This window comes from Dreissena polymorpha, chromosome 3, assembly GCF_020536995.1.
Source record: "Dreissena polymorpha isolate Duluth1 chromosome 3, UMN_Dpol_1.0, whole genome shotgun sequence".
Taxonomy (NCBI): Eukaryota; Metazoa; Mollusca; class Bivalvia; order Myida; family Dreissenidae; genus Dreissena; species Dreissena polymorpha.
The window spans coordinates 53432212-53458500 of record NC_068357.1 but is presented as its reverse complement, the minus strand read 5'-3'; the positions used below and the strand labels follow the sequence as shown (position 1 = coordinate 53458500).

General features: G+C 35.3%; 1 protein-coding gene across 3 annotated transcripts in view; it reads left to right on the top strand.

The window, feature by feature from the left end:
* LOC127874166 (PCNA-interacting partner-like) overlaps positions 1-26289 on the top strand; it is a 68323-nt gene that overhangs the window by 34577 nt on the left and 7457 nt on the right. For 2 of the 3 annotated variants that reach the window (XM_052418363.1, XM_052418364.1), the window contains exons 11-12: positions 1047-1140; positions 3981-4099. In XM_052418363.1, the coding sequence (XP_052274323.1) occupies positions 1047-1140; positions 3981-4099 (213 nt within the window). Of the gene's footprint in view, positions 1-1046; positions 1141-3980; positions 4100-17023; positions 17172-26289 lie in introns of those variants that run through there. The other variant, XM_052418365.1, reaches the window with a different exon arrangement.

The following is a 26289-nucleotide window of genomic DNA, read 5'->3' as shown; positions in this document are numbered from 1 at the left end:
CGTAGGTTTCCACGTATAGCGCGCTCCCGTGTATAGCGCGCAGGCTGTTTTTAAATGCAAAAAGAAAAAATATTTAAAGACAATAAAATCACCAAATCGGACAGAAAATGGCCGCAATTTTACTATTGCACAATCCAATAATCCGGGGCATTGGAAAGCTTAATTAAGCATTCAAAATAGGAAGCGTCATTACGATTAGGAGCATGGGTTGCATAGCACTATACTTTTCTGACAATTTTGTAATTTTCTAGCAAAAGATTAACAGTCCATGTGCATTTCGTGAAAAACGTGAGAAAATAAGAATTAGTGTACATCATGTGATTTTTCCTCGGGGAAAGCATGGGCATTACCGGTAAATTTGAATGTCGCATGGGAGAAGGGATACAGTTGTTGAGTACACCACTGTTGAACGTTCAATATTTATACACACAAAATGCAATTGCATACCTTCATGTTCTCAAGTGTCAATTAGTGTCTCAAATGTCAATTAGCGTCTTAACAAGTTGTGGCACATATTACTCAATAACATCTGCCAATTACGAAGTGCAAAATGACCCCCTTTCACACCTACCGTTACCCGCAAAAAAGACCTCGTTCGCACCTATCCTTTCCTGCTTTCGGGAATGTCGACAACAATCCCCATAGGAATTCATCAATAAAGAAGTGTAAAAACACAAACAAAGAAATGTCCGCAAGTTTATTCAAACAAATTTATTTTTGACCAAAACTTCTTCTTCCGCGTTCATATCTACCAGTAGCGATTTCTTGTTGTTTCGACAATGGCCCTTAGTCTGTACGATTATAGGGTGGTAGTTTTCTGGAAAAAAACATGGCGGCCATTTTGATTATTTAGGATTACACAACATATTTTTTACCAATTTAGCAGCCAGGATAGCGTTGTATCAATGTATAGCGCGCACCAGCTTTTTAATTTGAATTTTGGAGGTAAAACACTGCGCGCTATACGTGGAAACCTACGGTAGTTAAAAAATGCATAAGCTACTGTTTAAACAATTGTCTTTTAATTGCCTTTGTGGATGTTTCAGGTCACCAATGGAAGACTTGTCAGAAACCAGTCCCTCAAGCCGGTTTAACCAGTCCTTGTCCCAGCGGGTACTGAACAGGTCAATAAAGAAACAGGTAGAGCTTGATTCTTCAGTTTGTTTATGTGTTTAATTGTCCTTAATGTTATCATGGACCATTTTAATTCCAATTTTGAAGAGATCTTAAACATTGAATTTGAAAGTTGCCGAATGAGGTCTTCAATTATTTTTTTCCAGCAATTTATTGACATGTAGTTAGATCCTTTTTCAAAATCAAATAAACAAGGAATGTAAAGTTCATATATAAAAGTAGCTACCAAGGCTTCCTGTGGTGTAAAGTTCACTTTAGCCATCACAAGAGCAAAAATCTTCTTGATTCTGCCTTTTTGTATGGGTTTTAAAATTTTAGAAGACAAAGCTGTAGACAAATAAAAATTTGTCTAGCCAAATTGGGTAATTTTGAAAAGGTAGATATATCCCAGCATTTTTTTCTTAAAGTTTGCACCTCATAAACCACCATTTTTAACCAGGTTTTCCGAAGGAAAAAACTGGTTATTAGATTGGCGAATGCGGGCGGGCGGGCTGGCTGGCGGGCTGGCGGGCGGGCGGGCGGAACAAGCTTGTCCGGGCCATAAAAATTGTCGTTCATTGTGAGATTTTAAAATCATTTGGCACATTTGTTAACCATCATTAGACGGTGTGTCGCGCGAAAAAATTACGTCAATATCTCCAAGGTCAAGGTCACACTTTGAGTTCAAAGGTAAAAAATAGCCATAAATGAGCTTGTCTGGGCTATAAATATGTCATTCATTATGAGATTTTAAAATCATTTGGCACATTTGTTCACCATCATGGGACGGTGTGTCGCACGAAAGAATCACGTCAATATCTCCAATGTCAAGGTCGCCACGACTAAAAATAGATTTATTTTAAAACAAACTTACAAAGGGGGTTAATTTTGTTTGTTCATTTCAAAAGTTCAGTTTGAGTTGTCTCCCTTTATCAGATTTTTTTTCACAATGAAAACCTGGTTTTGTGACAATTTTGTCCCTTGTTTTTAATGAACCAATGTCTTCCCTTTTTATGAGCGAGGAATGAATAACATCGTTAGTTGACCCCATGGGACAATATTCTGCTGCAACATTAACATGTTTTCAGTCAACACGAACACATGCTATGATTTTCGTTCCTAAGCAAACATCTAGCAGGGCCTGTAGTCACCAACCAATTTTGAAACTTAAAAAAATAATATTTTGAATACTGTTAAGCTTTATAACTATTTCAAAGTGAAGTGTACCATACATTATTACACCTTTTATAACAAATTTCTTTATTTAACCCTATCCCACTCAGAGCCAAAGTGAAAATGTCTATGTGCAAACAGCATAAAACCAGAACAGCCTGCAAGTTACTCGCAGTCTGTTCAGGTTTTATGCTGTTTGCTGCTCATCAGTATTTAAGGGCTCTAAATGAAGCATTTAAAACTTGAATCTAGTAAGAAACGTCTTTAATAAACTTGTACTTTCTAAGGGACTGCAAATGTGTGAAAAAAACATATTTAAGTGGTAAAGGGTTAAAACAATTTTATAATGACATACGCATCATTTTAAACCTAAATATATTCAAGCTCTGAAGAATATTTTCTTGGTCTTTAGTCTATTATTTATTCTAAAGTCTAAGAATTGGTTCACAAATTATGGGCTCTGAAGTACGATGTCCTGTATTTATGCCAGTAAACTGATCATTTTTCTGCAGACACCAGTCTATGATGTTGATTTCTCTGCAGACTCAAGTCTATGCATGTTAATTTCTCTGCAGACACAAGTCTATGATGTTCATTTCTCTGCAGACACCAGTCTATGATGTTGATTTCTCTGCAGACACCAGTCTATGCATCTTAATTTCTCTGCAGACACCAGTCTATGATGTTCATTTCTCTGCAGACCCAAGTCTATGCATGTTAATTTCTCTGCAGACCTTAGTCTATCATGTTGATTTATCTGCAGAAACCAGTCTGTGATGTTCATTTCTCTGCAGATACCAGTTTTTGATGTTCATTTCTCTGCAGACCCAAGTCTATGATGTTCATTTCTCTGCAGACCCAAGTCTATGATGTTCATTGCTCTGCAGACCTTAGTCTATCATGTTGATTTATCTGCAGAAACCAGTCTGTGATGTTCATTTCTCTGCAGATACCAGTTTTTGATGTTCATTTCTCTGCAGACCCAAGTCTATGATGTTCATTTCTCTGCAGACCTTAGTCTATGATGTTCATTTCTCTGCAGACCCAAGTCTATGATGTTCATTTCTCTGCAGACCCAAGTCTATGATGTTCATTGCTCTGCAGACACCAGTCTATGATGTTCATTTCTCTGCAGACCCCAGTCTATGATGTTCATTTCTCTGCAGACCCCAGTCTATGATGTTCATTTCTCTGCAGACCCCAGTCTATGATGTTCATTTCTCTGCAGACCTTAGTCTATGATGTTCATTTCTCTGCAGACACCAGTCTATGATGTTCATTTCTCTGCAGACCCAAGTCTATGATGTTCATTTCTCTGCAGACTCAAGTCTATGATGTTCATTTCTCTGCAGACCCAAGTCTATGATGTTCATTTTTCTGCAGACCCAAGTCTATGATGTTCATTTCTCTGCAGACTCAAGTCTATGATGTTCATTTCTCTGCAGACCCCAGTCTATGATGTTCATTTCTCTGCAGACCCCAGTCTATGATGTTCATTTCTCTGCAGACCCCAGTCTATGATGTTCATTTCTCTGCAGACTCAAGTCTATGATGTTCATTTCTCTGCAGACCCAAGTCTATGATGTTAATTTCTCTGCAGACCCAAGTCTATGATGTTCATTGCTCTGCAGACTCATGTCTATGCATCTTAATTTCTCTGCAGACCCCAGTCTATGATGTTCATTTCTCTGCAGACACCGGTCTACGCCAAGCGATACAAGTCTAATTGTGACTGGGCTGAGCCACTGCACAGTGTGGATTTGGTGAAGAATGATGATGTGTTCTCTCCCTCCGCAGTCTTTGTGCTGCCAAGGTTTGTAGGATTTGCTTTAAACGTCAAATGAAGAAAATAATTGCTGTTTGTATGGGCCCAATCTGTAAAGGGATGAGCCTAGCGACAGCAACTGCACAAGAAAGGTTGTATGGTTAAGGGCACTAAGGATTCTTTGCAAGTTTGTTTGTTTGTAAATCCCCCCTCTCAAAAAGAGAAGAAATTTAAGGGGTCAGCTCATACTACAGTAAAAACTGACCTAACAGTCACTTGAGAATAATGGTCCATTGCAGACAACTGTCAGTCTTGATTCCCCCCGACGAAAATCACTCTATATTATACTAGAGAGTAATTTTCAATCGTCCATAATGGCCAACGGACAGTATATTTCACTCCAAAAGTCATGTTTGAACTTATACACATGTCAGTCTTTTCGAGTCGTGAAAAGTAAAAAAACAAAGCATTATTTGTGTCTCTTTTTTTCGGGTAAAGAATCTGATAGCGGTCACTGCCTTTGATATGATAAAAGCGGCCCACTGCAAGAAAACTGATAAGGGTGTTGATAAGGTTTGTTTTACGGGGATAATTATGGGGGGTATCTTCAAAAGAAAACATGTCCGAGTTTGTGATTATTGCTTATTAAATGACTGCTAATTAGTACATTGTACTTACAATCTTGAGTATGAATATATTAGATTGTTCCGAGTGAGAATGAATGTGTGTGGTTTTAAGTTTTTTGCGCGATGTGTTATTTTATTTTTAACGATGCTGCGAAGCAGCTTGTCTTAAGTTATCATACCATGAAAAAATTCTTCACAATCAATGGCGACCTATATAAAAGACCGAGCCAGTCAGATTGAGATAGCTCGATTTTTCTAATCGGCATACCTCGCTGGTTTTCATTGATAAAGGTAAAGGAAGCTCAGCTATAAATAGGACAGCATATTCTGAGAAAAAGATATAATAATAGTTTGAAAACGTTAATTTTAAATCAGTAATATTCAATCCATTATATGTTTATAGATCAATGAAACAACTATGCATTTTCTGTTTTGTATTTGACATTTGTTGTGATTCTGTTAATAAATTGCGAATGAAAACGTGTATTATTAACAACATAATTCGTTTTCTTTACACTCATGATCGCCATGAGTGTAAAGAAAACGAGTTATTTCGAACCTGCCATTTGTAAATGATAAAGCGAGTATGGTATATAAACAGCATAATAGCCGTGCAACATTTATGAAACTTGCTCTTTGCGTGCTCTCTCATTTTGTATATTTAATACACTTTTCAAACAGAAATTACAGAGCAACATCAGTGCACACACTATGTTTGATAATTCATTCGTTTGTTGGATATTGTTTTCTGTTTTAAACACATATTAGGTCATATAGCGGAGATTAAGTTAACCTAACCATGTGTTCATGGGCGAACTCACGAATTCAAGTCGTATTCGACTATGTGCTCATACCTACTTTCGGGAATCATCATGAAATTATTGCTGTTTTTAACGAACAAACATGCCTAAGCTTATTGCATTAGAGAAAAAACAATAATCAAAGAGAAAAATTATATGTTCATGCACATGGGCATGTGAAATCACGTCTGTACACATAACATCATTAAAGGAAACAAAGAAATATAAAGTTTGGTTCGATATACATGTGAAATTAAAGAGCATTGTGTAATTAAAGAGCATGTCAAGTTTTGAATATATCTGCTACGTAGCGTACTGTTATAACCCACAAACGTTTTACTGTAACAGAATGTTTTTTCAAGATAAGTGGTACAGAAAGTACACGTCAAATATCTTTTTAAATATATTTCTTGTTATATTTGATCGAGAATGTAACCCGCCTCCCAGTTTCGCTGAATGGGTCAAGTTCCGCACGGGTATACTTCCCCCGTACCCCCAAATTTTTTTTGTACCCAATTTTTTTTCGTACCCAATTTTTTTTCGTAACCAAATTTGTTTTGTACCCAATTTTTTTGGGGCATAATTTTTGTACCCAAAATTTTCATACCCATTTTTTTTCGTACCCAAAATTTTCGTACCCACACACACAATTGTGGTGATGTAGATAAACTCAAATTGATGCTTTTATATCCATCCTCTTCAAAAGCATCATCACACCAGTAGTCAGTACTTTGATTATTGATGTGGTTGTTTTTTGTGAATGATGTGCTATTTTTATAAAGAATGAATGAATGTCTGTTTGTGTTTTGTATGAGGTTGTTTGAATGAAAATGCTGTTTGTGTGATGTTTGCATACGAATCTGGTCAACAGTCTCACGAGCCTTAAGAAACAATTGATGGAGGAATATTTGCCTTAATTACACATACTGCAGCACTAGAAATTTGAGCACTATGTTCATGTGCCAAAATAAACACGTCAAGCATTTTTAGTTTTAGATTAACATTTTGGATGCAGAAACTTTAACCAACACATGCATGCAGTTGGAGTCAAAGTTTGCTAGACTTTCAATTTAAACCTCTATGGAAAAGTGTCTAATCATCATCATCATCATCATCAATCTGACCAGTTTGGCAGATTGGGGGTAAAATGAGGGGCGACGATACAGAAATCCTCCTCCAGTCAGGTCTTTTTTGTGCTGCTGAAAGTAATTCATTCATGTGAAGGGATGTCCACTCTTACATTATCCATCCAGATTTTCTTCTGACAGCGTCGATGTTGACCTCCCTCTAGCGTGCTCGGGAGAACAGTCTTGCACAGAGAGTTTCCAAACCAAGCCAACGATCGTCCTTTAATGGCTGCCAGTAAGGGCTCTTGAGGACCAACAAGAGTTGCAGTCATGTTCCAGACGTACTTGTTGATCCATGTTGGTCATGTGCTCCGTACAGGAGATGCAGGACAGTCTTCAGAGACATTTATGATCAAATGCCTGTATCCTACATTCTGTGTCAGCCTGAAGCGTCCAGGTCTCACAGACGTAGAGTAGGATGGAGACTACAAGGGACTTGTAGAGCCTGTACTTGGTGGGGAAGCTGATGGAACTGATTGTTCATAACCTGCTCAGTCTGGCCATTGCTGTTGTCGCCATGGCAATTCTTATTCGGACCTCAGCAGTACTAGTACCATCTTTATACAGGGTTGCGCTCATGTCTGCACTTGTGTTGGTTGTGCTGTTCACCATGATCTTTGACTTCTCTGCGCTGACCTCCATCCCGTATGCTCTTGCTCTTTCATAATAGTCTGTTGAAGAGATCATGAAGTTCACTGCTGGTGCCACCCATGAAGTCAATGTCATCAGCAAATCTCAAGTTTGAGATGGGTCTTCCACCGATTGAGATAGAGGCGTGGTTGTCATTGAGAGTCTCCTGCAATATCTTCTCAAGGAAAATGTTGAACAGGACAGGAGAGAGCAGACATTCCAGACGGACACCCATTGATGTCCTTAAGAAGTCTCCTTGCTAAAGTACTGCACTGCTGGCGTTTCCGTAGAGTTGACTTGGATGACTTGCACTAGCTATTTGTCAATGTTAAATCCTCTCATAACATGCCATAAGCCATCATGCCACACGCAGTTGAAAGCTTTATTAAAGTCAATTAAGTCGCGGAAGAGGTCAAGTTGGTGTTGAAGGTGTTTCTCAATGATGATTTTGCAGTTGAAGAGCTGTTCCATTATGTTCTCTGCCCAGCTCAAAATCCTGCCTGCTCTTGGACCAGCAGTTCCTTGGCCTTAGTTTTGAATTGATTAAGGATGATGCGTAGTTCTCATACATAACAAGATGTGTTAGTGAAACACAATGTCCCCCTATATGACGTTTGACCTTGAAGGATGACCTTGACCTTGACCCTTCACCACTCAAAATGTGCAGCTCCATGAGATACACATGCATTTCAAATATAAAATTGCTAGCTTCAATATTGCAGAAGTGACATTACATGAGCAATTTTGACCCATATATTTGACCTTGAAGGATGACCTTGACCTTGACCTTTCACCACTCAAAATGTGCAGCTCCATGAGATACACATGCATGCCAAATATCAAGTTGCTATCTTCAATATTGCAAAAGTATTCATAAAATAAGCGATTTGGGCCACATATACATGTATTTGACCTCTGACCTTGAAGGATGACCTTGACCTTTCACCACTCAAAATGTGCAGCTCCATGAGATACACATGCATGCCAAATATCAAGTTGCTTTCTTCAATATTGCAAAAGTATTCATAAAATAAGCGATTTGGGCCACATATATTTGACCTCTCACCTTGAAGGATGACCTTGACCTTGACCTTTCACCACTCAAAATGTGCGGCTCCATGAGATACACATGCATGCCAAATATCAAGTTGCTTTCTTCAATATTGCAAAAGTATTCATAAAATAAGCGATTTGGGCCACATATATTTGACCTCTCACCTTGAAGGATGACCTTGACCTTGACCTTTCACCACTCAAAATGTGCGGCTCCATGAGATACACATGCATGCCAAATATCAAGTTGCTATCTTCAATATTGCACAAGTATTCATAAAATGAGCGATTTTTTGCCACATATATTTGACCACTGACCTTGAAGGATGACCTTTACCTTTCACCACTCAAAATGTGCAGCTCCATGAGATACACATGCATGCCAAATATCAAGTTGCTATATTCAATATAGCAAAAGTTTTTGCAAAATGTTAAAGTTGGCGCAAACAGACCAACCAACCAACCAACCAACAGACCAACCAACCAACCAACAGACAGGGCAAAAACAATATGTCCCCCACTACTATAGTGGGGGACATAAAAATGAAAATTTACGAATATTCAAAATTTCTAGTTTCCACCACATACATGTTCCTTGGCCATTAGATGTTCAAGCCAATATGTCTGACAAGGCATCTAATGTCTCATTTATTAGACTTATTCACTATGAAGGCAGTTGAAGTCAGCTAGTGTCTCAGGAATGGAAACGTAATATTCCTCATTACAATTGATTGCTGGTGTAGTGAAAATCACTGTTACTGAAAATGGACATTTTATTATACCTCCTTAAACAAAGTTAGGCGGGTATATAGGAGTGAGCTTGTCTGTCGGTCGGTTTGTCTGTCGGTCGGTCTGTCTGTCGGTCCGTATTAAGGGTCTGCTCTCTAATTCAAGTTGTTTTCATCAGATCTTCACCAAATTTGGTCAGATGTTGTATCTGGATGATGTCTAGGTCAAGTTTGAATATGGGTCATACCGGGTCCAAAACTAGGTCACGGGGTCACTTGGTGTGTGTTAAACATTCAGCATGGTGTCCACTCTCTTATTCAAGTAGTTTTCATCCGAGCTTCACCACACTTGGTCAGAAGTTGTATCTAGATAATGTGAAAGTTTGAACATGGGCCCTGCCGGGTCAAAAACTAGGTCACGAGGTCACTTAGTGCATTTTAAACATTGAGCATGGTGTCCGCTGTTTTATGTGAAGACAACATGCAAAATATTCTGTGTCAATGTGGTATGTGGGGGTATTCGTCATGTCTGTGACAGAGCTCTAGTTGTGGCATAATTTATCAATGAGGATTAAGGATTGTGATCTTATAAACATTGTACAACAACTGATTTTTGTTTGCACATTTGTGGGGCATATTAAGTCAAGGTCAACAGTTAAGGTCAGTGATAATAAATATAGAAAAATGATGTCTGCTCAAAATCAAGATTTATGTGTTTTATAGGACATTTTGAAAATAATAAAAGCTATAATAAATTCATAGCTAAAATAACTTACCTACTATACAAACCGTTTAGTATAGAAAACACAAAAACAGAAAATAAAGAGTGCTTTCCTTTGACAGCTCTTTTAAGGTTATTGTACATGATCTGTACCACGACTCGTGCAATTAAGTTTTATTATTATGAAAGAAGTGACAAATTTAATTAAGTTTATGATTTTGCTTGTTAACTTTATTGCTATTAAATGTGAATTTATTTTAATTTTACGAGGTGATGCCATTACAGTAAAAATTTGTTATTTACAGTTTGTTATGAAAATTATTATATATATTAATTATCTTATCACTTTAGCCATGAGTTTGTTTTAAAGATTTCAACTTTTTATTTCAGGTATTTTTTTTATTTTTTTTCAAATCGGGTCCGGTAGGGAAACCCATAGCCAAAAGTGTTTATTTTTCCCAAATGGGATCTGAAAATTGCCAATTAAAGGTTTCCAAAAAAGAATATTTTTAAAAATAAATCTTAACATGTCAATTATCTCTTAATCCAAATTGAACCTTTGAAAATGTAATATTGAAATCACTTTTATAATCAATTTTTAGCTCGACTATTATATATGAAATATATATAGTGGAGCTATCCTACTCACCCCGGCGTCGGCGTTTCCGTTCCGTTTGTTGCAAATGTTAAACTACCTCAATTATTTTCAATGTCCCTTGACATATTGCTTTCATATTTTGCATACTTGTTTACCAACATGACCCTAACCTATAAACAAGAGCAGACAACTCTATCAAGCATTTTGTCATAATTATGGTCCCTTTTCCACTTAGAATATGCAGCAAATGTTAAAGTTTTTGTACTACCCCATTTATTTTCATTGTCCCTTGACATATTGCTTTCATATTTTGCATACTTGTTTACCAACATCACCCCAACCTATAAACAAGAGCAGACAACTCTATCAAGCATTTTGTCATAACTATTGCCCCTTTTACACTTAGATAATTGAACATTTTGCTTAAATTTCCATAACTTCTTTATTTATGATCACATTTTATTATTACTTTGACAAAACAACACTTAACTGAATACCACAATGGATTCCACCCAAACAATACCCCACGCCCCTACCCAGAATCCCTTCCCCCCCAACCTCTAACCCCCCCCCCCAATTTTTTTTAAACATCATCTGATAAATTACCATACCCCACATTATACCCCCCTCTCACCCCCCCTCCTCCCCCCACCCCCCCCCCAATTTTATTTTTTAGCTCATCTATTTTTTGAAAAAAAATTATGAGCTATTGTCATCACCTTGGCGTCGGTGTTGGCGTTGGCGTCGGCGTCCGGTTAAGTTTTGCGTTTAGGTCCACTTTTCTCAGAAAGTATCAATGCTATTTCATTCAAACTTGGTACACTTACTTACTATCATGAGGGGACTGGGCAGGCAAAGTTAGATAACTCTGGCGTGCAATTTGACAGAATTATGTGCCCTTTTTATACTTAAAAAATTGAAAATTTTGGTTAAGTTTTGCGTTTAGTTCCACTTTTCTCAGTAAGTATCAATGCTATTGCATTAAAACTTGGTACACTTACTTACTATCATGAGGGGACTGGGCAGGCAAAGTTAGATAACTCTGGCATGCATTTTGACAGAATTATGTGCCCTTTTTATACTTAGAAAATTGACAATTTTGGTTAAGTTTTGTGTTTAGGTCTTTTTTATTCCTTAAGCATCAAAGCTATTGCTTTCATACTTGCAACACTTACTAACTATCATAAGGGGACTGTGCAGGCAAAGTAATGTAACTCTGACTGGCATTTTGACAGAATTATGTGCCCTTTTTATACTTAGAAAATTGAATATTTGATTAAGTTTTGTGTTTAGGTCCACTTTATTCCTACAGTATCAAAGCTATTGCTTTCATACTTGCAAGATTTATGAACTATCATAAGGGGAAGGTGCAGGCAAAGTTATGTAACTCTGACTGGCATTTGGACGGAATTATGGGCCCTTTATACTTAGAAAATTGAAAATTTGGTTAAGATTTATGTTTTGGTCCACTTTACCCCTAAAGTATCATAGATATTGCTTTCATACTTGGAACACTCACAAACTATCATAAGGGTACAGTAAAAGGACAAGTTGCATAACTCTGGTTGTCATTGTTACGGAATTATGGCCCTTTTTTGACTTAGTAACTTTTAATATATGGTTAAATTTTGTGTTTCGATCCACTCGAAGTATCAAGGCTATTGCTTTCAAACTTCAAATACTTACATGCTATCATGAGGTTACTGTACCTGGCAACTTGAATTTTACTTTGACCTTTGAATGACCTTGACTCTCAAGGTCAAATTATTAAATTTTGCTAAAATTGCCATAACTTCTTTATTTATGATTAGATTTGATTGATACTTTGATGAAACTACTCTTACCTGACATACCACAATAGACTTCACCCAAACCATCCCCCGTGCCCTCCCCCCCCCCCTCCCCCCTCCCCCCCCCCCCCTAATTTTTTATTTTTTTTTATTTTTTTTAAGATCATCTCACAAATGACCACCACACCCTCACACTATACCCCCACCCCACCCCACCCCCCACCCCACCCCCCCCCAATTTTTTTTTTTTGATTTTTTTTTTTTTTTTTTTTTTTTTTTAAGATCATCTCACAAATTATCACCACACCCTCACACTATACCCCCCCCCCCATTTTTTTTTTTAAACGGTTATGTTTGAAATACCGCCCAACCATCGCACCCAAACCCCCCCCCCACCCCCCCCCCCCCCGATTTTTTTTTTTTTTTTTTTTTCGCTTTTTGGAAGATAATGTAATAAATGTCCACAACCCCACACTATACACCCCTCTTCACTCCACTCCTCCCTTCTTTGTGATTGAAAATGCGAGTCCCTTCACCTTTAAAAAGAAAATAGATGAGCGGTCTGCACCCGCAAGGCGGTGCTCTTGTATTTTTTTAAACATCAACTTATAAATTACCACACCCCACATTATACCCCCCTCACACCCCCCTACCCCCACCCCCCCCCCCCAAAAAAAAAAAGAAAAAAGAAAGATTGTCTAATAAATTATTGAATATGAACAATTTCCCCATGATGGCTTATGTTATACTGTCAAGCACTTGAATAGTCGAGCGCGCCGTCCTCTGACAGCTCTTGTTAAGTATTTGTAAGCATAAAATCAACAACATTAATTTCCCAATTTGAGGCAAATGTACGTGATATTTCCCAATACAAAGGGACCCGGCCCCATTTCCAAAATGGTGAAAAAAACACTGATGATGGTAGTTTACTGGCAGAAGATGTAAAGGATGCTTCTAAAATATGGACAAAAGCGTGAACATTTATTGGACATTTGTTTTTTTTATAAAAGTTATTTTATCAGGATATTAATGGTTTTCATAATTTAAATCCAGATTTTTACGCCACAAGGCAGGTGTTGTTATATCAGTCCTTAATTATTTGCCTGCAAACATAGCTTATAAAATGGTGTTGTATTAATTTATAAGTCACAACTTTAAAGAAAATTCTAATTTTAGGTCCGTCAAATGTGAAAGGTGATACTATTTATGTGTTATTTATTTAAAATCAGAATCTTTTCCCAATAAAATCAATTTAAATGATGTTAAAGATTTAATGATATAAAACTTACAAAAAAGTTTATTATCAATTAAAGTGTTTTCCTTCCAAGCAAAAGGTCAAAGTTGTGAGCCTTTTAAGGTCATATTTTTAATGACTTGTTACATGCCCTATAGCTACTTGAATGAGAGGTTGAAAGCTGTATTATCTCATGGGGCATGCATGTTCTGACAGGGTGGGTTGCCTGCCTAGCAATTAGTTAACCCTTACAGTGCTGGAACCGAATTTTGAAGGCCTTTGCAAACAGTTTGGATCCAGATGAGACGCCACAGAACATGGCGTCTCATCAGGATCCAAACTGTTTGCTATTCTGATAATATTCTTTGAAAAAAATCGAAGAAAATGCTAATTTTAGAAATTCAGCAGACGACATTTTAGCAGACAACAAATTTCCCAGCATGCAAAGGGTTAACCTTTTCCGCCTTAAGAAGCAAAGTGAAAATGGCTATGTGCAACCAGCTTGAAACCAGAACAGCCTGCGAGTAACTCGCAGTATGTTCAGGTTTTATGCTGTTTGCTGCTCACTGATATCTAAGGGTTGGAAATAAAGCCTTTAAAACATGAATTTAGTAATAAAGATATTTAAATAAATTAGAATTTCTATGGGACTACAAATGTGTCAAAATATGTATCTAAGTGGTATAGGTTTAAATTGAGAATTCGTATTGTCTTGCTGCTTAATGTCTGAAATGTAGAATTGAAATAAAAAAATACAAATGTTCATTGTAAAAAGTGTTGCATTAGTCCTCACTGGCTGGTATATAATCTTAAGGGTTAAAAAAAAGTGTCATTGACATATATTATATTTTACTGTTTGTTCTTTTGTATATTACTGTTTTATGTACAACATTTTAATTTGCTTAATTTGTGGAATATGATGTGAAGTCTACATCAACTTGTCGACTTTTATTGCTCTGTTTCAAGGATTTAAATGACAAGCATATAACATTTACTGCAACATGGTATGTTATTTCATCGTTAAAGGGGCTATAAATAGCTACTAATGTACTTAAACAGATGGTTAATGTCAAGATAACCTAAAACATATTAAAACAAAAAAAAAGAAAAAGTAACTTGATGACTCATAATAGGAGCCGTATAAGTAGAACTGCCAAAAAATTAAACCTATAAAGGGCCCCATGCACTGTAATTGAAATGAAAAGGGACCTTTTCACAGGTTTTGGAATGTATTGATGTTTGTCATTAAATGCTTTATATTGATAAATGTTAACTAAGGATGTAAAAAGCTCCAGTAAAAAAAAAACAAGAATAAAATTAAAGATAGAAAAAAAGTAACCCTCAACTGGGCTCGAACCACTGACCCCTGGAGTAAAAGTCTAACACTTAGACCGATCGACCATGCGTTCTCATGGAGTAAATGATGTAATTTATACTTTATAAAAACATTTCTTGTAGTGTCACAAAATATTAAGACAACAGCAGAACTCTCCAAATTATTCAATTGTTTCGCGATGCAAGGCTTAATAATTTTCAAGTTTTTAAATAGTCAATAGATGCATATAATGGATAATTAGTTCAGTATTACTATTTCCTCAGAAATATAACTACAACAAAAATTTGCGAATCTGAAACATTTTTTTCAATTTTTGTAAATTTACCAAAACGTGAAAATTATAAGTTCCTTTTAATTTTATGAATAGGATACAATTAACGTTCAATTTTTGCCACAGTTTCTTACTTTGTTTTAGTTGATAATGTATTTCATTTTGATTTGAATACTGGTCTACCAAGGAGGGATTCTGTTGCGTTTTTATGTTTCTGTGGTTGGCATTGAAAGTGCTTAGGAGAAATTAGAACTGTTGGTTGGAGAATTATAATTGAAATAAGGAAATGTTCAAATGCCAATCAAAGCGTCCTAAACATCGTTTGTTAATAACATTTCCATTTTAAAAGTCCTTTGAGCATTAATAGTTTTTTAGCAATTGCAAAAAGAAACCAAAATGCAAAAGTAATTAGGTGCATTGGTTTATAGCTGTACTTTTAAGTTTTGTAAGGACCTTGACGTAAAATAACAGTAATTTAGGCGTTTCTTATTTATCATCAAGGGCATATGGCTTTTATTAACATATATAAACTATTTGGAGGATTGTTAATGGATATTTTAATAATTTATTTCCTTTTACCTTATGCAAACATGATGAATTATGCCATAACTATTGTGTCAGATATTTGCAACAAATTAACCTATTAACCAATAAAAACTTAACCTATACCTTAGTTATTTAAAAACAGTATTTCTGTTTTAATATGAAGTTTATTATTTATGTAAAATTAACAAAAGACACACTTTTGGGGATGTTTTTATTTCATCAGACTAAAGGAAACATTAGTGTGATTATAACCCATGGTACATAGTCACTGTCTGTCTGTCCACAAGCAAAACATTGTCCTAGGGCATACTCCTACAATTTTCAGTAATCACAATTTTCAAACTGGCAGATATTGTTTCTTATTAATATATGAAGTAATGCGTATGAAATTTGTATCGTCCTATGTTTAACAATACAAAAGTTTAACAATGTCACTGACGTGAGGTCACTTTACTCTCACTACTATGGATTCAATCATCACTCTCGGTGATGAATCTTTAAAGTGAGAAGTCATGCAGCTGTTATGTAACAGTTATACTACTGTTCTACCAAGGTGCTTGCTTAAAATTCAAGTTACTTGCAAACACAAGTTGCAAGTAATTTGAATTTTGACCTGTAATTGACGGGTTACTTTTTTGGTACAATGAAACTGCACTGGAATTGCAAGTCTGTTCCATGATTATTTATGGAGACCATATGGGGTTCTGAAAAAAAATCACTAATTATAAAAAAACAACATGTCTGTATCCTTACATTTAAAACAATGTATATTTATGCCCCCCTTCGAAGAAGAGGGGGTATATTGCTTTGCTCATGTCGGTCGGTCGGTCCGTCCACCAGGTGGTTGTCAGACGATAACTCAAGAACGCTTGGGCCTAGGATCATGAAACTTCATAGGTACATTGATCATGACTTGCAGATGACCCCTATTGATTTTGAGGTCACTAGGTCAAAGGTCAAGGTCACGGTGACCCGAAATAGTAAAATGGTTTCCGGATGATAACTCAAGAACGCATACGCCTAGGATCATGAAACTTCATGGGTAGATTGATCATGACTCGCAGATGACCCTTAATAATTTTGAGGTCACTAGGTCAGAGGTCAAGGTCACGGTGATCCGAAATAGTAAAATGATTTTCGGATGATAATTCAAGAACGCATATGCCTAGGATCATGAAACTTTATAGGTAGATTGATCATGACTCGCAGATGACCCCTATTGATTTTCAGGTCACAAGGTCAAAGGTCAAGGTCACGGTGACCCGAAATAGTAAAATGATTTTCAGATGATAACTCAAGAACGCTTTTGCCTAGGATCATGACACTTCATAGGTACATTGATCGTGACTTGCAGATGACCCCTATTGATTTTCAGGTCAGTAGGTCAAAGGTCAAGGTCACAGTGACAAAAGTCGTATTCACACAATGGCTGCCAGTACAACGGACAGCCCATATGGGGGGCATGCATGTTTTACAAACAGCCCTTGTTAAGTTTGATATTTTCCTTTACAGGTGTTGTCACCAAAGCTTTCCCGCATGTAACACCGGTAATGATCCGGGAAAAACTAAGGGATGTGGTAAAGCCGTCCAGAGCCAACAAAAAAACTTGAATTTACGTGTAACTGAAATGTAAACATTAAATATTTAGGATGAATTTATATTTAGTCTTTTTATATATATATATATATATATATTTTTGATCTTATTTTGAGAGTAGGGTTACTTTTGTCATGATATAGTCAGTTGCGGATAATTGCCATTCTTTTTTTAGTCAGTCTTTTTTGAGAAGGACGGGGTCAAGGGCGGGCAGAATTAATAAACAACATTTTTCGAGAGTCAAGACGCCCACACCCAGACAGTTCCCGATGATGTCCATGGACAGCATGGACTTTGTCCATCAGCAGGGTGGACATTGTCCATGGACAGCATGGACAATGACCATGGACAGCATGGACAATGTCCATGGACAGCATGGACAATGACCATGGACAGCATGGACAATGACCATGGACAGCATGGGCAATGACCATGGACAGCATGGACAATTGCTATAAGTTTGCATCATGGACATTGTCCATGGATATAATATTCCATCCATGGACAAGTGTTTCAATACTCCATGGACAATGTCCATGCTCAAATCCATGGAAAGCCGTGGACAATCTGTAGCCGGGTATGCTGCTTTGTTAACTTTCTGAATGATGACTATTGTTTCTATAGACTTTGTTAGCAAAAATATATATTTCCTCAGTACTATGTTTCATCAAATTATGAACCTAGGGTTATAAAACTAGCCACACCCAAGGGTTCAAATCATTTACATAGACTTCAATAGCAAAAACACCTTAACAAATATTTTCTTCTGAATCTTGGTTTGAAGGTTTAATATTTCTTATGTATAACGTTGTATTGTCGTTTTGTACAATTTACGTTTTAAAACGTCCTTGGGATCAAAACTGGCCAAGCCACAGGGTCCTCATTTTGATTTTTACAACAAGCTACATATTACTAATTGCGGCATGGTTTAGTTTTTGTCACTTTTTTATGAGTTCTAGTTGATAGTTTATTAAAAAAATAAGTGTTTTTACAACTTATACTTAGTATTGGATGGTACAATAATTATATTGATATGACCCATGCTAAAATAACATATTAACCCTTCACCACTTAGATATGTATTATGATGCATTTGTGATCCCTTACAAAGTTAAATTTAATTAAATACCTTTCTTACTAGATTCAAGTTTTAAAGGCTTCATTTCCAACCCTTAGTTACTGATGAGCAGCATACAGCATAAAACCTGAACAGAATGCGAGTTACTTGCAGGCTGTTCTGGTTTTACGCTGGTTGCAAAAGCCATTTTCACTTTGCTTCTTATGGGGGTAAGGGTTACAGTCTTTTCTTACTATATTCAAGTTTAAAAGGCTTCATTTCCAACCCTTAGATACCGATGAGCAGCAAACAGCATAAAACCTGAACAGACTGCGAGTTGCCCTGTTCTGGTTTTATTCTGTTTGCACATAGCCATTTTCACTTTGCTTCTCAGTGGGAAAGGGTTAAACAACATATGTATGTACATGGATGATTATATTGTTTTTAGAAACATTTTATATAATGTGATTGATTGAGGGAAAATGTTTATTTCCTTATGATGGTTTAAAAATAAACTTGAGATAAAAGGACACATAAATCAAAGCATTCCTTATCAATTGATTGAAACAAATTATTTGCTAAAAGTCAGTTACAGGGCAGTTAATTCATAATTGTTAAGGCAGACACAAACTTAATTGTTTGTTATCCCTCGTGTGGCGTATGCATATGGCATTGCACAGTCTTTTGACCAATTTTAATACATTTTTATGTACAAGCAAACCTCAGACAAATATTGCAAGACTTCGCCGCTTGTCCTTTTATAACCAAATTAAAGTGATGTATGAACTTTGTTTTGAAGAGATTTTACAAAAACTATAGGACATGTTGATACACTTAAAATAAGCAAACTCTGTTTACCTGTTAAGGAACATGAGTGCTGTTTATTAAATGCAAGTTGAACTGTAATTTTATTTAGACTTTAACAGACCTGTTTATGAAATCATGCTTGTTGTTTCAAATTCAGATGTGTGGTTTAGAAAGGTCAGTGTTTGTCCAGTTCTGATTGGAGGCTAGATGATGTACTGTAATTACTTTACTGTATAGTTCACGTATTAGTCATTGGGGGACTATTGATTGATGACTTGCTAATAAACATAACCTTTGGCAGTTCCTGTTTTGTGGTTAGTTCTTAGTATATCAATTATTTTTAAACATGTGTAGTCCAACATTTATGAACAATACCAAAAGGTGAACTATTGGCACAATGCATGACGAGGAGTAAATGTCGAGTTGATTTATATGTAGAAGGTATATTGTCTGCCTACATTCGCTCAATTGACTCCTGCCAAAGTAATGATATTTTAATATAAACATATGCAAATATTGTTCTTTAGCTTAGTGAAAAGGGGTCCACTATTAGGTGCTTATTTATTAATCATCTGTTTAATTTGTAACACCTACCAATATATGCATATGAGTTGGTGAATTTTTAATGTCTGTTTTAGACAATATTTTCTATTAATTAAACATTTATTTACAAAGAAGATGCAAATAGTGGATGACTTGCACCTTTCTTGCCCAATCAGATAATTGAATATAATAGCAATATGAATGGCTTGGTTGTGTGGTAATAAATTTAAAGAGCCATATAGACAGTACTTTGTGAAACACTTGAGTTAAAACATTAAATTTGATTTACTAATTAGCTCACCTGAGCACAAAGTCAGTATTTGCATGTATGGTATATTTATGTTTGATCTGTTGCAAAAACATGGCTGGGATCGTGCTGACAGTTTTTCTTACATGGCTTGCTTGAGAACTTGTGAGTACTCTCGAATCGCCATTTTTGTGCATTTTTAGCTCACCTGAGCACAATGTGCTCATGGTGAGCTTTTGTGATCGCCTTTTGTCCGTCATCCATCGTGCTTCGTCCGTCGTGCGCCGACAACATTTGCCTTGTGAACACTCTAGAGGCCACATTTATTGTCTGATCTTCATGAAATTTGGTCAGAACATTTGTCCCATTGATACCTCGACTGAGTTCGAAACTGGGTCATGCTGGGTCAAAAACTAGGTCACTAGGTCAAAAAAAAGAAAAACCTTGTGAACACTGTAGAAGTCACATTTGATGCCCAATCTTCATGTAACTTTGTCAAAATGTTTGTCTAAATGATATGTTTGTTGTATCAAAAAATGGTTCTGGTCCGTTGAAAAACATGGCCGCCAGGGGGCGGGGCAGTATTCCTTATATGGCTATAGAGAAACCTTGTGAACACTCTAGAAGTCACAATTTTTGCCCAATCATCATGAAACTTAGTCAAAACAATGGTTTCATTGATATCTCGGACGAGTATAAAAACGGTCCAGATCAGTGAAAAATTATGGCCGCCAGGGGGCGGGGCAGTTTTCCTTATATTGCTATAGTAAAACCTTGTTAACACTCTAGAGGCCACATTTATTGTCCACTCTTCATGAAATTTGGTCAGAAGATTGGTCTGTATGATTTCTTGGATGAGTTTGAAAATGGTTACATTTGCTTCAAAATGTGGCTGCCAAGGGGCGGGGCATTTTTCCTTATATGGCTATATATGGCTATAGGAAAACCTTGTGAACACTCTAGAGGCCACATTTATTGTCTGATCTTCATGAAAGATGGTCAGAAGATTTGTCCCAATGATATCTTGGATGAGTCTGAAAATGGTTCCTGTTGGTTGAAAAACATGGCCGCCAAGGTGGCGGGGCATTTTTCCTTATATAGCTATAGTAAAACTTGTTAACACCCTATAGAAGCCACATTTATTGTCCGATCATCATGAAACTTGGTCATAAGATTTGTCCCAATTATATCTTGGACATGAATGAAAATGGTTCCAGTTGCTTGAAAAACATGGCTTCTGGGGGGCGGGGCATTTTTCCTTATATGGCTTCATGAATCTTCATGAAACTTTGTCAGAATATTTGTTTAAATGATATCTTGGATGTGTATGAAAATGGTTCTGGTCTGTTGAAAAACGTGGCTGCCAGATTGTTCACTAGTAATGAAAGTTGATAAGAATATTTTGTTCAAATGGCATCTTGGGCTGTACAGAACATGTCAGTTCCTTTCCTCTCAGGTGAGCGACTTTGGGCCTTTCAGTCCCTCTTGTTATGTCCCCTGCCATTATAGTGGGGGGACATATTGTTTTTGCCCTGTCTGTTGGTTTGTTGCTTTGTTTGTTGGTTTGTTTGTGCAAACATTAACATTTGCCATAACTTTTGCAATATTGAAGATAGCAACTTCATATTTGGCATGCATGTGTACCTCATGGAGCTGCACATTTTGTATGGTAAAACGTCAAGTCAAGGTCATCCTTCAAGGTCAAAGGTCAAATATATGGGTCAAAAATGCTCATTTAATGTCTACTTTTGCAATATTGAAGATTGCAACTTCATATTTGGCATGCATGTGTATCTCATGGAGCTTCACATTTTGAGTGGTTAAAGATCAAGGTCATCCTTCAAGGTCAAAGGTCAAATATATGGAGACATAGTGTTTCACAAATACATCTCTTGTTTTTATGAAACTTGCTCCAAATGTTGTTGTTTTTTCAATTACAGTATATTTTGGCACAGTTTGAAAATGGATTTGGTCAATTGAAACAAAAGCAGAGGATGGAGCTGTTCTGTTTAAATTTATTCTTTGGAACCTATTTTGAAGTCATACTTTATGCCCAGTCAGTATTAAACATGATCAGAACATTTGTTCTAATGATTACACATCACAAACAATGCTCAAACAGTTAATTTCCTCCAATCTCAGGTTAGGGTCCAAGGGCCTTTTGCTCTCTTGTTTGAGGATTTTTGCTTATGATTGCAAAATTTAAAAACAATATTATAAAACAAGTATTAGTAGTATTGTTGTTTGTGGAAAAATGGTTCTATTAAAGTCAAATTTACATCAAAAACAGTATTTTTTAAATACTGTATAATTAACTTCTTTTCATTTCATTGTGTACAATTGCCTGTTATTATTGACAATATGAAATACATTTAATTACAAAATGATACCAGGACATTTTTTTTTTACAAAATTACACATTTTTATCATATGTTATACTTTCCAGTGTAATGTGATCATTATGATATTCTTATAATTATATAATGTTTATATATATATAATGACTACTCGTATGTGTTTTGCATCATAAATATGAGTTACGTTCCAAGTTGCATTGGGGAAAAAACTGCTGTATTTTTAGACAAACCTGAAGCACAATACACAAGTACAGCATGTGATGTATTCATGAAAGTAAAATTGTTGTTTACAATAATATTTTCGGTTATTATTTCAAGTTAGGATCAAGAGGAGTATAATAAATGGAATATTACAGGGAGTTGAATCCGGCTTGTTGATTGTTTGAAAACACATTCCACTCACCCTGTGGGCGAATGGAAAATATAATCACACAATCAACTTAACCCTTTACCACTTAGACACGTATTTTTACGCATTTGTAGTCCCTTAGAAAGTTTAATTTAATAAAATACCTTTCTTACTAGATTCAAGTTGTAAAGGCTTCATTTCCAACCCTTAGATACTGATGAGCAGCAAACAGCATAAAACCTGAACAGACTGCGAGTTACTCGCAGGCTGTTCTGGTTTTATGCAGTTTGCACATGGCCATTTTCACTTTGTTTCTGAGAGGGAAAGTGTTAAGGCAATCCAACCCACCGGAACACGACAGTCATATAATATTGCTGATATATCATTGGCAATATTTTCTTTGGCTGACCAATCCATACAATTATTTGTGAAAAGTGGCAACAAAAATGTCACATGACATTACACCAGTTATACAGTAATTTAACGCTTAGAATTAGGCAGCATGTTTTTGTTAACTTTGTTGTAAATGTGTCCTTGAAAAGGTGTTTTTGTATTGTATATTTGTTTTTATACTAAAAAATATTTTGGAAAAACACATGAATAGTATGGTCTGATGAAGTACCTTTAAATTAACAAACTTTAATGCTGTACTGTGGTTAGTTTGTAAAAATGATGCTTACATTTTGTAACTATGATTAATTTAATTGATTATATCTAATGAAAATTCAATGTATACAATCTTTTAAAAGTAAATATTAATTTGCATATTCATTTTGTGAATAATTTATTCATATCATTGAATTACAATTTCTTATTTGAGTCATTGGGAATTGTTGAACTTTGTATTTTAATTTAAAAAACTTAACATTTTATAATTAATGGAAATGTACTCATTGAAATTGTCATTAATAACAATATTAACCTAAATGTCTATTTTGTTGGAAACCTCTTAAATCTGTGCATTAAAAACTCGCTTTATAGTGGGATGATTTTTTTAGCTTTTTTTTATTTTAAGTATGATCGGATTTTGTCATCAACAAATTGATGCTGACCTTCACTGTTACGTTATTTAAAGTAATTGTTGCTATGTTGTGATCCTTAAACATATTGTGTGTGAATGATAAACAATGAATTTGAAACATATCAAATATAATTTTATTATATATCAAATATATTATTAGTGGGACATGTATAACAACTCATTTTTTCATGATTTTTATATTTTATTGAACATGTTCTTTGCTGAAAATTATAGAAATTATTTGTATGCAATCTCGGATTCTTAATCGTCAGTTGAATTGTTTTTCCAAGGGTGTTAACACCCACAGAGCTTGAGTTCTCAATATGGGAAGTGTGAAAAGGTCTATTAAATTTAATTAATGTATTCCTTAAACAACTTGTTTCATTTATTCTTGTACTCTAAATAAGGCCAGAAAAGCTTGCTTGAAACAGTCAATTGCTAGTGGATACTTTGAGGCCTGAAAATGTCTAAATTTGGTTTTATTTCACAACTTGGATCAGAGACACTGGTTTGAGTATTAAATTACTTCATACTCAACCGTATGATTAACACTGACAATCTACTTTTTAATCATTAACAAAGCCTTAAACCTTAATAAAATTTTGCATCCTGATGGGCTTTTGGTATTACTAGTGTTGTGATTTGCCACGTCTTTTGACTTTTAGAAAATGCGGTACAACTTATGTGGTATACATGTATACATAAAACAATCAATATAAATGAAATCCAACCAATAACTGCAGCTGTAAATTGATTTGAATTTTTGTAGAGGCTTTGATAAAACAAAGTAAAATAACATAAAACAAAGTAAAATAACATAAAACAAAGGTAAAATAACATATAACAAAAGTAAAATAACATAAAACAAAGGTAAAATAACATAAAACAAAGTAAAATAACATAAAACAAAGGTAAAAATAACATATAACAAAAGTAAAATAACATAAAACAAAGGTAAAATAACATAAAACAAAGTAAAATAACATAAAACAAAGGTAAAATAACATAAAACTAAGTAAAATAACATAAAACAAAGGTAAAATAACATAAAACAAAGGTAAAATAACATAAAACAAAGTAAAATAACATAAAACAAAGGTAAAATAACATAAAACAAAGTAAAATAACATAAAACAAAGGTAAAATAACATAAAACAAAGGTAAAAGAACATAAAACAAAGGTAAAATAACATATAACAAAAGTAAAATAACATAAAACAAAGGTAAAATAACATAAAACAGAGTAAAATAACATAAAACAAAGTAAAATAACATAAAACAAAGGTAAAATAACATAAAACAAAGTAAAATAACATAAAACAAAGTAAAATGACATAAAACAAAGGTAAAATAACATATAACAAAAGTAAAATAACAGCACATCATCTATCTTATAAGCTCTCTTTATTGATTTTTTTTCTGGTAGAAAAAATGTTGATTCATAATGGCAAAAAAGGTAAAAAAAAATGGACTGGGAATTATCATTTACCAGTAACAACTTTGTTTTATATAGAAAAAAAAACGCTGAACAGCTGTAGATATGTTTAGCTTTGCCAACTGATATTAAATATCAAAGTACTGACAGTACTGGTGTGACGATGCTTTTGAGAGGATGGATATAAAAGCATCAAGTTAAGTTTATCTACATCACCACAATCACCACAATTGTGTATGTTGGTATGAAAAAAAAATTTGGTACAAAAATTTAGCGAACAAAATTTGGGTATGGAAACAAATTTGGGTACGAAAAAATATTTGGGAACCAAAAAATTGGGACCGAATTTTTTTTGGGTACGAACAAAAAATTGGGGATGAAAAAAAAAATTGGGTACGAAAAATTTTAGGTACGGAAAAAAAATTGGTGGAACGGGAAAGTAGTACCTGTGGGGAACTTGACCCACACTCGCACATTTTCGGCCCTTTCCGTCAAACATCAGATAAGTTCCTCGAAGGCAATAGTGTATGCCAAATATCAAGTTGCTATGTTCAATATTAAAAAAGTTATGGCCATTAAAGTTTTCGGACTGATGGACAGACTGACACACTGACTGACTGACTGACAGTTTAACTGATATAGGCCATCCTACCGGGAGCATAAAAAAGCAATGGCGATATTTTTCTCAGCCACATAATTGTTAATAGTTTGATATCACAAAATAAAAGTGAAAGTAGAACTGTCAAAAATGACAACCTGTCAACGTGTTGTTTTTGCTGGCACGAGAGGGCGATTACACTCAATGTGTTCACATTTTGACCATAGGCTTTGTCAATGACCTTTATAGTATGTGTAGCTTTGATATTATTTATTGCTATCATGTAACTGCATGATTGTGTATATGTTTACAATACACAAAGCATAAATAATGATATAAATATACTGATTTAGCTTATAATAATCTGAGAACTATAGCCAGGTCAATTAAGGACTTAAAATACAATTTTGTGTCCTGATTTCATGAAGAAATTACCATGCATGTCCTAGATTTCAAATTCAAGGCCCTGGTGTGACACATTGGTAGCATTACCGTTAAACTGTTACCAGGCTTATGAAATTAGTTTTTATTGAACTATCTAAGGAAATCCAAATCAGGCACTGATTTTTCTTGTTTTAATACAGTCATAGAACAGTTGTGGCCTCTGGGTAATGACCAATTTTTGCTTACTTGTCACACCCTTAAAACTTTCCACACGTCTATAATAGCAAATCTGGATTTAGGTGATCTTCAATGGTACATTTAAACTTTAGCTCTGTTACAAGAGTGCTGGTAAAGTCCAGTCACATATTTAAATCTAGGCCATGT